General features: G+C 36.2%; 1 protein-coding gene across 3 annotated transcripts in view; it reads left to right on the top strand.

Moving 5' to 3' along the window:
- Positions 1-16,051, top strand: part of LOC115212133 (zinc finger protein 83) — a 66,899-nt gene that overhangs the window by 28,320 nt on the left and 22,528 nt on the right. The window contains exons 2-3 of one of the 3 annotated variants that reach the window (XM_036503375.1): positions 5,593-5,623; positions 12,107-12,136. Coding sequence is in view for 1 of the 3 variants with exons in the window: in XM_036503376.1 (XP_036359269.1) it covers positions 13,684-15,678 (1,995 nt within the window). In the remaining 2 variants the exon portion in view is untranslated. Of the gene's footprint in view, positions 1-5,592; positions 5,624-12,106; positions 15,688-16,051 lie in introns of all 3 variants that reach the window. The other 2 variants (XM_036503376.1, XM_036503374.1) reach the window with 2 other exon arrangements.

Here is a 16,051-nt window from a genome sequence, read left to right as displayed (position 1 = left end):
GATGGTTTCAAGATTTGGCATAAGCCCAGCAATTTCAAGGAAAGGGCTAAGTCAGTTACATTTGGCCCCAGTGCCCAACTGGTATTTATTTTATTGTAAGTTTGTTTTTGTTTAGTTACAAGTCAGTTCCAATTCAGCTGAGTTTCCAACTAGGACCATCTTGTCTTTTTTGCAATTATTCATTATTCAGACTTCTTGGAAAAAACCATGGAGACTTCCTGGAAAAGTCCATGGAGATATTGTGACTTCCTGGAAAAGTTCACATAGACATGGAAAATCCATGGAAACTTCTTGGAAAAACCCATGGAGATGTGGGGACTTTCTCGAAAAGTCCATGGAGACTTCCTGAAAACGTCTATGGAGACATGGAAGGAGACTTTGAGTTCAGTTAACTTTTGAGTTTACTTAGAATCTCATGTTATAAACTCTGAGCTCTGGCTATTTTCATATTCTTACCAATACCTTTGAAAAAAAGGTATTAGTACTCTTGTCACTGAAGTCAGAAGTAGTTATTAGGTTGCTAGGATTAGTGTCAGTAAATGCCTGTTGACTTTTAGATGGAAATTGTTATATAATGCTTTCAAATGTCCAATTTAACAGACACTAATTTGACTATTTTCTACACTGTAAAGCCATCAAATCAGATTTAAGGACTTGTTTCTAAGAACATATTAGTAGCTTTTGATTTTGTATTTCATTTAACTTGTGTGTGTGTGTCTGTGTGAGTGTGATTTATCTGAAGAAATTGTCTCTTTACAATAATTGCCTCCAGGGCGTGAGTGTGTGCATGCACATGTGCGAGTGTGCATGCACATGTGCGAGTGTGCATGCACATGTGCGAGTGTGCATGCACATGTGCGAGTGTGCGTGCACATGTGCGAGTGTGCGTGCACATGTGCGAGTGTGCGTGCACATGTGCGAGTGTGCATGCACATGTGCGAGTGTGCATGCACATGTGCGAGTGTGCATGTGCGCATCCGTGCACCTCTGCCCATACAAGCATATTTTTCTTTTCAAGTAATACCTTCATGTTTGTGCATCAACATAACCACCATTTAATGACTGAAAGCAATAAAATACGGTCTTTTTTTAAAATAGATTTTGTAGGGACAAACTTTCAATATTTTACAATGTAATTTTTATTACCGCTGCCTCAGCAAAGGTGGAGGTATTGTTTTCTGTCGTGTTTGTTTGTTTGTCCTTCTACAAGATATCTCAAGAACTGCGGGATGGATATGGATGAAACTTTCAGGGATGTTTGGCCTCATGACTGGCATAAACTGATTAGATTTTGGGATTGATCTGGTACCGGACAAGGATTCTGGATTATTTTTCTGTTTTTTTTTACTTAATTTTTGTGAGCAGTTGGGTTCATTTTTTAGTATACTCATTTGTGGCTAATCGTTCAGAGGACGTTGGTGTTGCTTTGGCGGACAGAGGTTTGCGCTTTCTGAGTGCTCATGTTATTTAATGCAATTTTGCTAAGCATTTCCTTTTGCCCATTACTCCTACTCCTCCAGAATTTCAACCTTTTTAAAATCTCCAGTTTGCATACATTGTTTTTCCCATATCTGTTGACCTACATAACTTAATCTTTTATCTTTTACTTATTTCAGTCATTGAACTGTAGCCATGCTGGGGCACCACTTTGAAGGGTTTAGTTGAAGAAATCAACTCCAGTACTTATTGTTTTATAGCCTGGTGCTTACTTTATCAGTCACTTTTGCTAAACTGCAAAGCTATGGGGATGTAAACAAAGTAACACCAGTTGTCAAATGGTGGTGGGGAACAAACACAAAGACACACACACAAGGGGGTGCTGAAAAGTTCCTGACTCTAAGGGTATCATGAAAAGCCTGGTTGGAGGTCCAACCTTCTGGGTTCTTTGACAGGGCTTACAAAAACTAAATGGCCACTGCAATAAGTGTGAATCTGAGAGGAAAATATGTTGAATAAAATCATAATTAATCAGCTCTCCTGTATTTTCTTTTAACCCAAAGTCAGGAACTTTACAGCACCCCATCACAAGTGTAGGTATATGCCCTGTAGATTTCTGTATATCTATGTGTGTATATGCAGATGTTTATATATATATATATATATATATATATATATATATAATATATATATATATATACACATACATACATACACATATATACATACACACACACACACACACACACGAGGGGATGCCAGAAAGTTCCTGGCTTTAAGGGCATCATGAAAGGCCTGATTGAAGGTCCAACCTTCTGAGTTCTTTGACAGGGCTTGCAAAAACTGAAGGGCCGCTGCGATAAATGTGTGAATCTGAGGGGGGAATATGTTGAATAAAACCATAATTATTTTCTTTAACTCAAAGCCAGGAACTTTTCAGCACCCCGTCGTAAGTGTTGGTATATGCACTTGTAGATGTCTCTATATCTGTATGTGTGTATATGCAAATGTTTATACACACACACACAGGGCCAGATGTTAGGGGTGATGTGATCACAGAAATTGTCTGACAGCCATGACTGGGTTATTTTGCTTGTGTGGCATGGTGCAGAGTCCTGTTGCCAGACAATAGGGTCTTCCAGCAGCTACCCTCTTGACCCAGGGCAGCACTACGTCCTCCAGACACTTGATGTAGGCCTCTGTATTGAGTCTGAGGCCATGTGGAAAGATGAATTGGGGTATAATGCCACCATCACTAGTGATCACTCCAAACACCATGATGCTGACTGGATGTTTGATTTTTATCACTCTTGGTACATGTCCTCAGATTTACATACAAACACTCTGAAATGTTCATATTGGAGCTTTCTGCTTGAATTCTAAGCAGTACAGTGTGTCATTTCCAAATTTCTGGCAGAGTGAATTATGGCATGCTGCTGTTTTTCTCACAGATGGTGCTCAACTGACCCAACTATACTGTGTAGTCGACAACAAAATCAAAAACAAACAATGCGCATGCATGAAATAAAAAAAAATATAAAATGGCAACAATTTACCCATCGCACCCTGTATATATATATATACACATACGAGGAGGTGCCGAAAAGTTCCTGGCTTAAAGGGTATCGTGAAAGGCCTGATCGGAGGCCCAACTTTCTAAGTTCTTTTACAGGGCTTAGATAAACTGAAGAACCGCTGCAATAAGTGTGTGAATCAAAGAGGGGAATATGTTGAATAAAATTATAATTAACTGATCCTCCAATATTTTCTTTTACCCAAAGTCAGGAACTTTTCAGCACCTGCTCATAAATATATACATCCACACACACACACACGGTACCATTGAAGTTTCTTAACAATACAACCAATGCCTGCAACTGGATGTCAAACTAAATATAAAACACCTTAACCTTTTTGATATCAACTCATCTGAGATCACTGCTAGTTCTTTGATGCAAACTTCCTGTTTTAAACATTATCAAAATTTGATGTGAATTTATGTCCCTATCGCCAGATTCCTGATGACAAAGTTATTTTACTAAATTCATCATAATTTTCAGAATCAATTTAAATATATAAGGTAAAGACCACCTTTGTTCAAGAATGACCAGGAATTGCACCTAGAAAGTTACCCTCTGAGGCACAAGTCCAGGGAAGGTTGTCTATGGAAGACTAGCAGTCACCCATGCAAAGCAGCTTCCTCTCTTCATGCCACCAATGTTATCCAAGGGAGAGGTGAAGGCCGAGATAGCTTGGCACGATTGATGTAACTTATTTCTACAGAAGAGTGAACTGGAGCAATGTGAAATATAGTGTCTTGCTCAAGAACACAACACACAGCCCAGTCCAGAAATTGAACTCACTACATCATGGTTGTGAGCCTGACACTAAGCCATGTGCCTTTACAATTTAAATATAGGCAGTGCATTTTAGAAATATAGTCCCTCAGACACAATAAACTCTCCCCAGACACAAATAAAGTAACAAAAGTATTAATCATACCATTCTAAGAAGATATGTTTAAAAAAATAGAGGAAACAGTTCCCCATTTTTTGGCTGACAAACAAAAAGAAAGAGAATATATATTCCTTTCTGCGTGTCCTTGTTGTTGTTGTTTAACCCTAGGTGAGCTTTGATCCAGCCGATCTATGATCAAAGACATTCCAGTTATGACTGATCCATATCCAGTTAAGTAAAATTGAGGCAATAAAAACATGTCCTTTATGTCCATGTTCCTCCCACCTCACTACACACACAATCTGTTCTTGACAAATGTCTCCCCCTTATCCCATCTTCCCCAACACCCTCTCTCTCAAATGTGTTCACCACTCACTGTATTTCCACACCCCTATCTCCCACCCTCCCTTGCAGACCTACCTACATACAATACTTCTCTGTCAAATCTATCCCCTGAAACAAACTCTCCTAACACTTCCTCCCTTTACCTCTTCCCACTCACAATCTCACAAACTTACCCACTCACCTTATCCAAGCCCTGGTTCACTTCAATCTATGCACCTCCCTGTAACTTGTGTGTACATCCCGTCCACCCCGTCACATCCTCACTGTCTTATCTCTTTCCAACTGAGGCAGACATGTATCTCCTCTTCTACAAGACACCTATTTCTGTTCTTCTGTTCTTATTCTAACTTCTCATCACATGGCACAAAGCCACCTTCCTCAATATTACTCCCACCTTAGTTGAGAGGTCTTTTGTTGCTAGTTATTTAGTGACCTTGCTGCTGCAGCTGCCAGATAGAAAGCACCCAGGTACAATGTAAAGTAGATAGCATTAGGAAGAGCATCCAGCCATAGAAATCATGCCAAAACAGACTGTCAAACTTGGTACAGTCTTCTGACTTGCCAGCTCCTGTCAAAATGTCCAACCCATATCAGCATGGAAAGAGGATGTTAAAAGCTGATGATGATGATAATGACACAGAATATCTATGATTACATTATCCAATATGTCCTTCCTCTTTTAAGCTAGTGGGATGTGATTTGAGGAAGATTTTGCTGTTTTTTGTAGCAGATCTAGCCACCGCTTACAGAAGCTTTAGTTGTCTATTGTTAAAAATGTATAACTCTCAGTCCATCCTATCCATAAATAGGTAGCACAACGTGGAATAGCTCATGCCTGTAAACAGTGGCAGCTCTATAGAATTACAATTTGTTGTTAGTCAAAAGGCTGAGAAGAATTGTTTCATTAACTCAGATGTATATAGGTCTCTCCCTGCCCATTAGCTTGGACCATGATAGAAGTGGTATCAACAGGGCTCTCTGCTTTCATCCCTATTACCATCTGCTTCAGAAAGGATACTAAAAAGAATTCTGTGTGTGATGCTGGTAATCAAAAATTTTGACTATATAGTCTCCTCCTTCTCTTCCTTCTTAGGGCACTTAAAAACACCCTAGATATTGATGTTCTTTTGAGTTATTGAATAATTATTGACAATGTTTTGATTCATAAATGTAAATTTTTTTGATTCTCTAGTTGTTTCAGACTTTAATTCTATAAGTGGCTAATGTTAAACTTTTGATGTGTGCTTGTAGCAATGTGTTTGTGTGTATGCAAGAGCACTGTATAATTCATTTATTATTATCATTATTATTATTATTATTGCTATCATTATTTTCTATTATTCTTTTTTACAGCACTCCAGATGTTGATGATAACATTGTTTGGGTAATTAAAATATTTTTGATATATTTTCACTCACAAGTACAAGCTTTTTGATTCGATTATTAACCCTCCTTCCCTTCCATATACACACAACTGTAACTCTAAAAGATATCCTGTTCTAACATTTGTCCCTTTCTACATTTCTATTTTTATTTGCAATAAGTAAGGTACAGTGGTGGTGGGGTTAACTTTGGTGCTGGGTGAATGACCCACAGAGTCATAATTTCAGATCTAACCACAGCCATTGTGTTGCAACCCTGAGCACAGTGCATGATTTAGCTTGCTTTTGTTTTGCCTGACTAAATATTAAAAAAAAAGATCTTAATTCGCAGGCGTTACCACAAGGCAGGGTGTCAGCTATCTGTAAAAGCATTTAGTGCAACAACCGAACCATTTGATCTAATTCAAACAAATGTAACTAAATAATAGATATAATACAAATGTTTGGTAAACGCCATACACAAGCATCTCATAAACTGTGTCTGTTGAATTGGATTTTGGATTATCATGATCTTTGAATAAGGCATGAATATCGCAGCTAGTTTCTCCCAATGGATTTTTACATTGGTTACCATTTTGAGTATTTCACTTGTTCAACCAACAAAACTATCTACTTATTGCATTATAGTTGAATAGATGTGGCTGTGTATTCCTGAGACACTTGAACATCTTAACATAATTATCAGGCATAACCAATGTGATACATCAAGTGAAATAGCTGGCCTCTTAATTAATTAGTACAGTCTATCCAACAGGCTTTTTATGCAGTTTCTGTCTACCTAATTTCTTTTACAAAAATTTGGTTGTATACACTTGCTCCAGAGGTTGTGCTGTGGGGTTGAACCAAGGGACATTATGATAGTGAAGTAAACTTCTTGACCACTTAATCACACCTACATTTCTGCTTGGGCAATTCAACAAACTCAGACTGCATGACCAATAAAGCCCTGTCTTTTGTGTGGCTAAAGAAAACAGGTGTTATTATTTGTCTCCAAGTCACTTCTGATTGAGCAGATTTATGATCAGATATTCCAGCTGTGACATTCCTGTTACTTTTCATGCATAGAGCCATCAAGGGAGTTAAATCTACATTTTTAGACTAACAAAGCAGGCACTATATTGTTGCTCAATTTATTAGAAATAGAAGCGAAATCTTCTTGAAATCATATCTTAGTGTTTATTTTTCACCTCATCCTGTATTGTAATATTTGTGCATGTATCTTCTTAATGGAATTGGATTTAGTAAATTCTTATCAATGATCGATTTCAACCATCTTATCCCTAAGACTGGTAAAGGTAGTTGACAAAAACAGTATTATATTTTTCCTGCAGGGCTTCAGTCATAGTTGAAAGATGTTGTTATTATGTAGGGAGATAGACCAGCAGAATTGTTAGTGTTGAACAAAGTGTTTTGTGGTGTTTAGTTGCATCTCTTTATGTTCTCAGTTCAAATCTCACTGAGATTGGCTTTGCCTTTTATCCATCTGGGTTTGATAAGTCCCAATCAATTACTGAAGAAATTTTCATTGATTATACTCCCCATCAAAAATAAAATTTGTGGTCTAATATGTGAAAATCGTTATTTCTTGGTGAATTTAGGTTGGTGGATTGGTAGAATCATTAGAACACTGGATAAAATGCCTTGCAATTTTTAATTATTGCTCTTCAAATCATTCTGAAGTTTCCTTTGCTTTTCATCTTTCTGGGGTCAATAAACTAAAATACCAGTCAAGTACTGGGTTGATAGTATTGGCTATTCCCTCTAAATATGCTACAAACAATCATTATTACTAGAAATCTCTCATTGTTTGGCTTACCACAGTCCTGTCAAATGAAACTTGTTAATTCTTTACAAATTCTTTTAATACTATTTAGATCTAAAAAAAACCCCTGTTTTTTTTCCTCTGTCATTTCTAACTAATAATAAATAATATGTATTTAGGGTGCAGGTATAGCTGTGTCAAGAAATTTGTTTCCCCAACCACATACTTCCAAGTTCAGTCCGACCACACAGCACATTAGTCAAGTGTCTTCTACTATTCTACTATAGTCCTGAGTTGACCAAAGCCTTATAAATAAATCTAGTATATGGATACTGAAAGAAGCTTGTCATAAATATATATTTGTGTGCACATGGGTGAGTGTGTGTGTTTGTGTTTCCTTGCCATGACATTGCAAGATAATTGTGAATGAGTATCACCATCTTAAAAACAGTGTTGATTGTTTCCAACTTTCCAAGAAAAGCATGTCTGAAAATGGGGAAATATTACCTTGCTTGTTAAAAGATAAGGGTTGGCAAGAGGAAGGGCATCTAGCCATAAAATATTTGCTGTAACAGATTTCATCTCATTCATGCAAGCAAGGATAAGTTGACATCAAAGTTATGATGATATATATACACACACACACACACACACACACACACTTTAAGTTTTATATTTTAGACTTGCATTACTGCATGTTACTGTTTTTCCCCATAACTAAGATTTTATTATTAATCTCATAATAAAATCTTAGTCATGTGACAAAATGACAAAAGACCAAGATACCCAGTGCCTTGCTGTACTCAAGAAGATCCATTCTCCACTGCAGAAATGTTAAGGCTAGTGAAGAAGATTGTGTTGTGAGAATCCTGTGCCAGTGCCATGTTAAAAGCACCCAGCACACACTCTAAAATGGTTGGCATTAGGAAGGACATCAAGCCATAGAAAGCAAGCCATATCAGACTGGAACTTGGTGCAGCTGTCCAGCTTGCCAGCTCTGGTCAAACCATCCAATCCTTGCCAGCAGGGATGTTAAAAGGATGATGATGATAATGTGAAATGCAGTAATATAAAACTCAGTATAAAATGTCCATCTTTAATTTTTTAATACTAACTCAAGGTGAATATATTGGGAAATTCTGTCTTAATTTGTGTGTGTGTATGTATAGTTACACACACGCACACACGTATATATACTCACACATACACAAAGCGTACCATCTCCAGGCAAGGCTTGTTCTTTTCCTTAATGGCATGCCAACTTTGGAGAATTTCATTATTATTGAGATTATTTCCCCTTCTCACCTGAAGCTGCTCTTAATTGCCATTTGGTGATTATGATACATCCTCTAGTGACAGAAGTAATTTTAATAAGTCAAGAATTTGTTGTAGAGTAGTTGATACAGCTACCTGTATTTGTTTATACATGCACACCACATGGCTTTTTGTTCAGTGTTTCTCTTCCTGACACCTTGAGCAAGTGTCTTTTACTATCAAAGCCTCAAGGAGTGGATTTGGTTGGTGGAAACTGAAAGAAGCATATTGTGTATATAATATGTAAATGTGTGTGTTAGTATATTCTTTTCTTGACGTCCACATTGATCGTAATTGAATGTCACCTTTGTACAAGCAGTGTTGTTTGCTTGCAATCCTCTATATTGTTTGTGTTCAAAGGAATAGGGGAAATACAACTTTACTTGGAGACAGGTGAAGGTTGGCAACTGGAAGAGCATCCAGCCATAGAAAATCTACCTCAGTGAATTTCGTTTGACCTGTGCGAATATGGAAAAGTTGATGTTAAATTAATGATGATAAGGGATGATGCTGATATGTGTGTATATGTATTTATGTTTCCACTACTATTATTGTTGTTTATGCTGTGTCCTTTTATGTCCTGTATCTTAGTGGATTGACAAATGTTATTGATAGATATTTCTTATACAGAAATAAGCATTAAGGTTGATATGGTTGGCTAAACCTTTGATGACACATCCTCAGTATGACCATAGTCCATTGACTGAAATGAATGAAAGAATAAAAGAATATACATACATTCCATAGCATCTCACTCTGTCTACACACACATGCAGCCACACACACAAACATAAGTATCTGACTAACTTTCTTTCACTCTGTCTCTCTCCCTTTATGTATACACACATACACATAACACTACATAAATGTACATTTGTGTGTTTGTGTATATATAAATATGAAACGAGAGCAGAGACATCAAAATGTAGCCCTTTTCTTTATCATCACTGGTTTTCTGTCTACTTTTCCCTTGTGACATAAGCTGAATAGTTCTAAAAGACAGCAGCTTTGCTTGCATCTTGTTGCTGGTCCTGCATCTTTCTTGTATTGAATGAAGTTTCGATTGAGATGGGCTTTTGTTGTTGTTTGTTTAATGAGTTGATACTCTTGCTATTGTCAATCAGAACATTTAAACAGATGAATTAGTAATTTGATAAAGACAATATAGGTGTGGACATGGCCATGTAGTTAAGAACTTCTGTTTTGACCCTTCTACATGGCACCTTGGGCAAATTCTTTTCTACTGTGTAATCTCAGGTTGAACACGAGTGAATGAAATTTGGTTGCCAGAAAATGAAGGTAAACTGTCAAAGGAAGCTTTCCTATTTTGAGATGGTAGACTTAATTGCTGCCAAGTTGAAACAGTCACCTGGTCCAAGAGTGTCTTTGGTATTGTTCACTCTGTTGCAAGCATTCAAGTGAGATTTTAAGTCTGAACATGACTTCTTTCTATGAGTCTTAGGGGTGAGGGTCTTGCAAAGGGTCAAGGGCACTGCCTTTTCAACTCTGACTAAGCTATAAGAATATATGAATAAATATAAAACGCACTAATGCTATCAGCTAACTGCCATCTTAACAAACTAACTTCAAATTCTTTTACATGCAAAGTTCACAGTGAACCACCTACTCTTCAGATATTCTTGGTTTTGGTGAAAGTAATTATATAGAAAATGCAAAAACTGGTGTCTGAAATATTGTCATCAAACTTCAGTGAATTGAACTTAAATTATTCCCAATTGTAATTGTTATTCTTAGATTGGTGGACAGTAGAATTGGTAGATTACCTGACAAAATACTTTGTGATATTTATTTTCTGTTAATTTTACATTCTAATTTGAAATACTGTTGAGTTTAATTTTGCTTTTCACTCTTTTGAAAGTGATAATATAAAAACCAGTCATATAATGGAGTTGACTCAGTTCACTATACTCTTTTCTCTTGAATGTTGTGAATTTGTGCCTGTGTCATCACTGTTATTATTATTGAACTGACAGAACCTTTAGCATGCTGGGCAAAATTGCTTTTCTTACTTTTGAGATTGATAAAATAAGTACCAGTTGAGCACTGGGTTCAATGTAATTAACTGACTTAATACCTCTCCTGAGCTTGCTGGCTCTGTGCCAAAATTTGAAACCATTATTAAGGCGGCAAGCTGGCTGAATCGTTAGCATGCTAGACAAAATACTTAGCAGTATTTCATCCATCTTTATGTTCAAATTCCGCTGAGGCTGACTAAGGCTTTGCCTTTCATCCTTTTGGGCTTGATAAAATAAGTACCAGTTGAGCACTTGGGTCAGTGTAATTGACAAGCCCCCTTCCCCAAATTTCAGGCCTTGTGCCTATAATAGAAAGGATTATTATTATTATTATTATTATCATTATTATATCAGTGGATCTGTGGACTGATACAACTGGTGGAACACTGAACTAAATAATTTCAAGTATTTATATTTTATTATATCTGAGTTCAAATCTTCCCGGGGTTGATGTTACTCTTCAATCACCACCCTCTCTAGGATCAAGAAAAAAAACAAACTAGTTAGTAACTATAGGTGGCTGCATAAATCATCCCCTTCCTGAGTTTGTATATATGACTAGGACTGCAAATCATCATCATCATCATTATCATTAGAAAGTTGATAACAAGGCAGAATCAGTATAATGGAGGGCAAAATACTTTGCAGTATTTTGTTATGTTCCTTTACATCTTGGTTTCAAATCCAGTTGGAGACAACTTTTACTTTTCATTCCTCTTGGGAGCTGGGTTGATAAAATAGATATCAGTTATATGTTGGGGTTTGATTCAATCAGCTATACACACAAATTTGTGCACTTATGCCAATGTAATAAATTATTATCATTATTATTTATTTATTTATTCTCTTTATTATCACTCTTTCTAATTCGGTGTAAAATAAATAAATTAATTAAAAAAAAAAACAGAATATTAACAAAACATTAATAAAACAAAAAGTAACATTATTTATTTAATTTTTAGCGTGCTGATTTAATAAAGTTATATATATATATATATATATATATGTATGTATGTATAATTTATGTAATATTTATAGATTTTATAGATAACACTCCGCTACATTCACAGCTATTCTGCAGCCTTATTTAAAACTTCAATTTAATCACTTGAAAATGAAAAATAATAAGTGTCTAAGCCACAACAGAAGGGGCACAAACATGTTTATAGTATAAAATTCTAAATACAGTAATATATATTATAATGTAGTATGTATATTTCAAATGCAGCAACCACAGTTGCTAGCAGCACGCTAAAGGTTAATTTTTTTTTTTAAAGCTATATATAAATATATGTATATATTTATATAGCAAATTTACTTTACATTAATGTTCTTTTCCACGTAGAAATTCTTTAATGTTCATCTTGTTTTAGGTTGGAATTCCTTCCTGGTTGGTCGGTCAGGTCAGTGGCTGCTGTTTGATTGGTTGATTTATAAAACAAAAGTGGAAAACAACAAACACAAAAAAAAAGAATAAACAAAATAACTCTCACCAATGCGGCTCAAGGAATTTTAAAAAAATACATAAACTATTCAAAAAAAAAAGCCAAATATTTGTGTGTTTCTTTGCTGATGTCACAAATTTAAAACTTAGAAGAAGATACATACATACACATATATATATATAAAAATACTCACCGACAAAAACACACACTTTTGCTTGGCCATCTAGCTGAAATGTTCATCTGTTGCAAATTTTAGTTGGGGGCTACATGTTCTCTCTCTTTTTTCGTCTGCAAAACCTGACATCCAGCTGCACTGTTGTAATGTGCTTCCATCATAGTACCAACTTTGAATAAATATATACTCATGCACAAATATATAGATATTTGTATATATATATGACACACACAAACTTAAACAAATTTTGAGAAGTATTCCTTGAATACATGCACACACACATATATATATTTACATACACAAACTTTATCACCATCATTCTTCAGAACTATTCTTTGATTGCTCTTGCAGTTTCTGCTCTCTTGATTCTACAACAGCCCAAGATCACACCCGCTTGTTCCTATTTTCCAAACTACCATCTCTATAAGTTTCAAATAAGCAGCCCTAATTCCACACTGTTCACTTATAGTACTTTAATTTTGTCATCACTGAGAAGCCAAATTTAATTCAATAATAAATATAATAATAATGATAATTTAAAACACAAGCACACACACACACACATTACTTGGGGTTTGATCTATATATTATTTTTGTCTGTGGATTTCTGGGGTTTTAAATTTTGGTGTAACTGTCTGTGTGTTTGATGTAAAAAAAAAATTCCATTGATTTATTTTCTGGTTTTGTAGGATACCCCTATCTTGTCCCCTCAACTAACATTTCACAAGAAAAGACGGCACTTAATATTTTTCTCAGTTTTCTCCCTTCGCCTTTTAGCTCTTTATTTTTAAAAAATAATTCCTTTTTATGATTAGAATGTGAAAGTGTTACTTTTGATATATATATCAAAACAATCTGTGATAATCTTGTACTGATTGTGTGTGGTATTTTACATATATGTATATAATTTTGAGCATAACTTGTGTGGTTAAGCATCATACGTACAAGGATAGATACCTTTCTTACTCTTTCAATGCTAGACAAATTGAAAGCTAAGTATTAATTACTTTCTTAAGGGACCCATAACTTTTCCAAAACATTGAAAGTTTAACTGAACTTGATCATATTTTTTCCTTTCTCCCTTTACTCCTATTCCCACATGATGTATTAGAAACGAACAGGAACAAAGTTAACTAATCTCCATGTTATTTATGTCAAATTCAGGGGTTTTATTTAACCTCCAAATTGAAATGTTAAAATTGATGAAATGTCTAAATATCATGAAAGCAAGGACCCTCCTGAATGCGGAGTTGCCAGTTAAGAGCAGTCACTTGCTACTGAGAACCTTGAACATTGAAAGAAGTGGTCTTTGAATATCTGGTGAGAAAGGATGCATTCCGTTGAAAAATTGCCAGTTTTGCCATCGATACTATCTCATTCGATAGAAAAACTGCCAGTTCTCTCAGCAGCAATGCCGTTCCAGGCAGATGGAAATACTCTTGCAAATGTCCCCAAATCTCCTGGCATTGAGTCTTTTCTTTTTGAAAACCAAGAATTTAACAACCCTAATAATAATGATAATATCAGCAGCAGCAGCAACAACAACAATAACAACAACAACAACAGTGATAATATTAACAACAACAACGGGAAAGTAGAACAGTCTACTATTTTAAATGAAGCCACTACCAACAGTTGTGGTGAAAATGACCAAAGTAACATTAAAGATAATGATGACAACAACAACAACAGTAGCAACAACAGCAACAACCACAACAGAAGTAGTAGTGGCAATGGTTCTGGAATGTTTGAGTGTAAATTCTGTTTGAAGCATTTCTCTCATTCTGGTCATTTCAATGAACACCTTCGAACACACACTGGTGTTAAGCCATACCAGTGTAAGTTTTGTCCCAAGACATTTTCACAAAGTGGTCACTTAACAATTCACTTGAGAACTCATACAGGAGAGAGGCCATTTGTATGTAGTTACTGTCAAAAATCGTTTTCCCAGTCAGGCACGCTTTCATCTCATCTACGAATTCACACCGAAGAGAAGCCGTACGAATGCCCTTACTGTCTCAAACTGTTCTCACGAACGAGTTACTTAATAACACATCTGCGAGTCCACACTGAAGAGAAGCCATTTGAATGCAAGTTCTGTCAAAAAAGATTTTCTCAAAGCGGGCATTTGAATGGTCACTTGAAGATTCATACTGGAGAGAAACCTTACACTTGTGATTTCTGCCAAAAGTCCTTCTCATTATCAGGCAACTTGACGAAGCACTTGAGAATTCACACTGGGGAACGTCCGTATGAATGTGACTTCTGCCAAAAGTCCTTCTCTCAGTCAAACTCACTAGTTGTTCATCTTCGTATACATACTGGAGAAAAGCCATTTGAATGTCAATATTGTTTGAAAACTTTCTCGCGTGCTAACTATCTCTCCACTCACATGACTGTTCACACTCGAGAGAAACATTACGAGTGTACTCATTGCAAGAAAACATTTGCCCAGGCCAGTCATTTAAAAGAACATATAAAAGTTCACACTGGAGAAAGACCATACACATGTTCAGTGTGCAAGAAAACATTTGCACAATCCGGGAACTTGACGAAACATATGAGAGTTCATTCTGGTGAGAGGCCGTACCAATGTCCTTACTGTCCTGAGGATCGCAAAAAATGTTTTTCCCAGTCCTATAGCTTGACCACTCACTTAAGGCAACAGCATGGGGCTGTAGTTGACATCAATGTTGATGTAATTGGGCCTCTGGCAAACAAATGCAATGCTTCTGATAGAAATGGATGCAGTAGCCACACTATTGTTGCTGGCAGCTGCACACCAGCAAATACAACTAGGATGTTTAAGTGCAATTTCTGTGGCAAAGAATTTCTCCGTTCTAGTCAGCTCTGGACACATGTAAAAGCTCATTCAATGACAGACCAGCCAGTGAATCCACTCAGTAAGACGACGACCAATACTGAGCCAACAACCACTGAGAGTGTTGTGAGCCACAATAACAGCGGACTGCTGTTTCCAACTTCTTTGTCTCTTTTGTCACCATCTCCTTCACTGGGTGGTACTGAGTTCAGTTCTGCTCTCATGACAATGTCCGACATGATGGCAAGCCCCTTTGGAGGGTTAGCTTCCAGCATGGGCAGTTCGTCTAATACTGAACCAACGTCAGGAGGTGGAGAAGGTAGCCGAGAAGATATTGAAGCTGCACTTGATTCAATTGAGAAAGATTGCAGTAAAACGAAAACTGAGAAACCATATTCCAAGGAGAAGTTGATGGCTGTGATGGAATTAACTCCGACTGAAAAACCACTAGATACCAATTTAGATACAGAACTCTTAACTCCAGCACCACTTAACCTTGGTTAAAACATCTAGGTTTAGTTTTTTTTTTTTTTTGTAAATTTAGACCAGGTGTCAATCACATTATGTGTGTAATAATTGAAGCTTAGATATATGTGGTACCAATTCGGAAGTGGCTTGGGTAAAGGAAAGAAGAAAGAAAGGAAAAACAAAATATAAAAACATATTGACTCATCAAATCACACTGATTATTTTCTTTATTAACAAGGTAGTCTGGAGGGTGTTCCCTCTCTGTATAATTGATACTGTTTACAAAATGGTACTTCATAAATTGGAATATCCTTTTTTTGTTCCTCCTAACACTAATCTTCGTATCTTTTGAACTCACAAACACCATCAGTTATGATAATGAAGTTTCACAAACACGTACTTATCTGCC

Source organism: Octopus sinensis, linkage group LG5 (assembly GCF_006345805.1).
Source record: "Octopus sinensis linkage group LG5, ASM634580v1, whole genome shotgun sequence".
In the NCBI taxonomy this organism is placed as follows: domain Eukaryota; kingdom Metazoa; phylum Mollusca; class Cephalopoda; order Octopoda; family Octopodidae; genus Octopus; species Octopus sinensis.
Note: the sequence above shows the minus strand (reverse complement) of the source record. Positions and strands in the feature narration are given on the sequence as shown.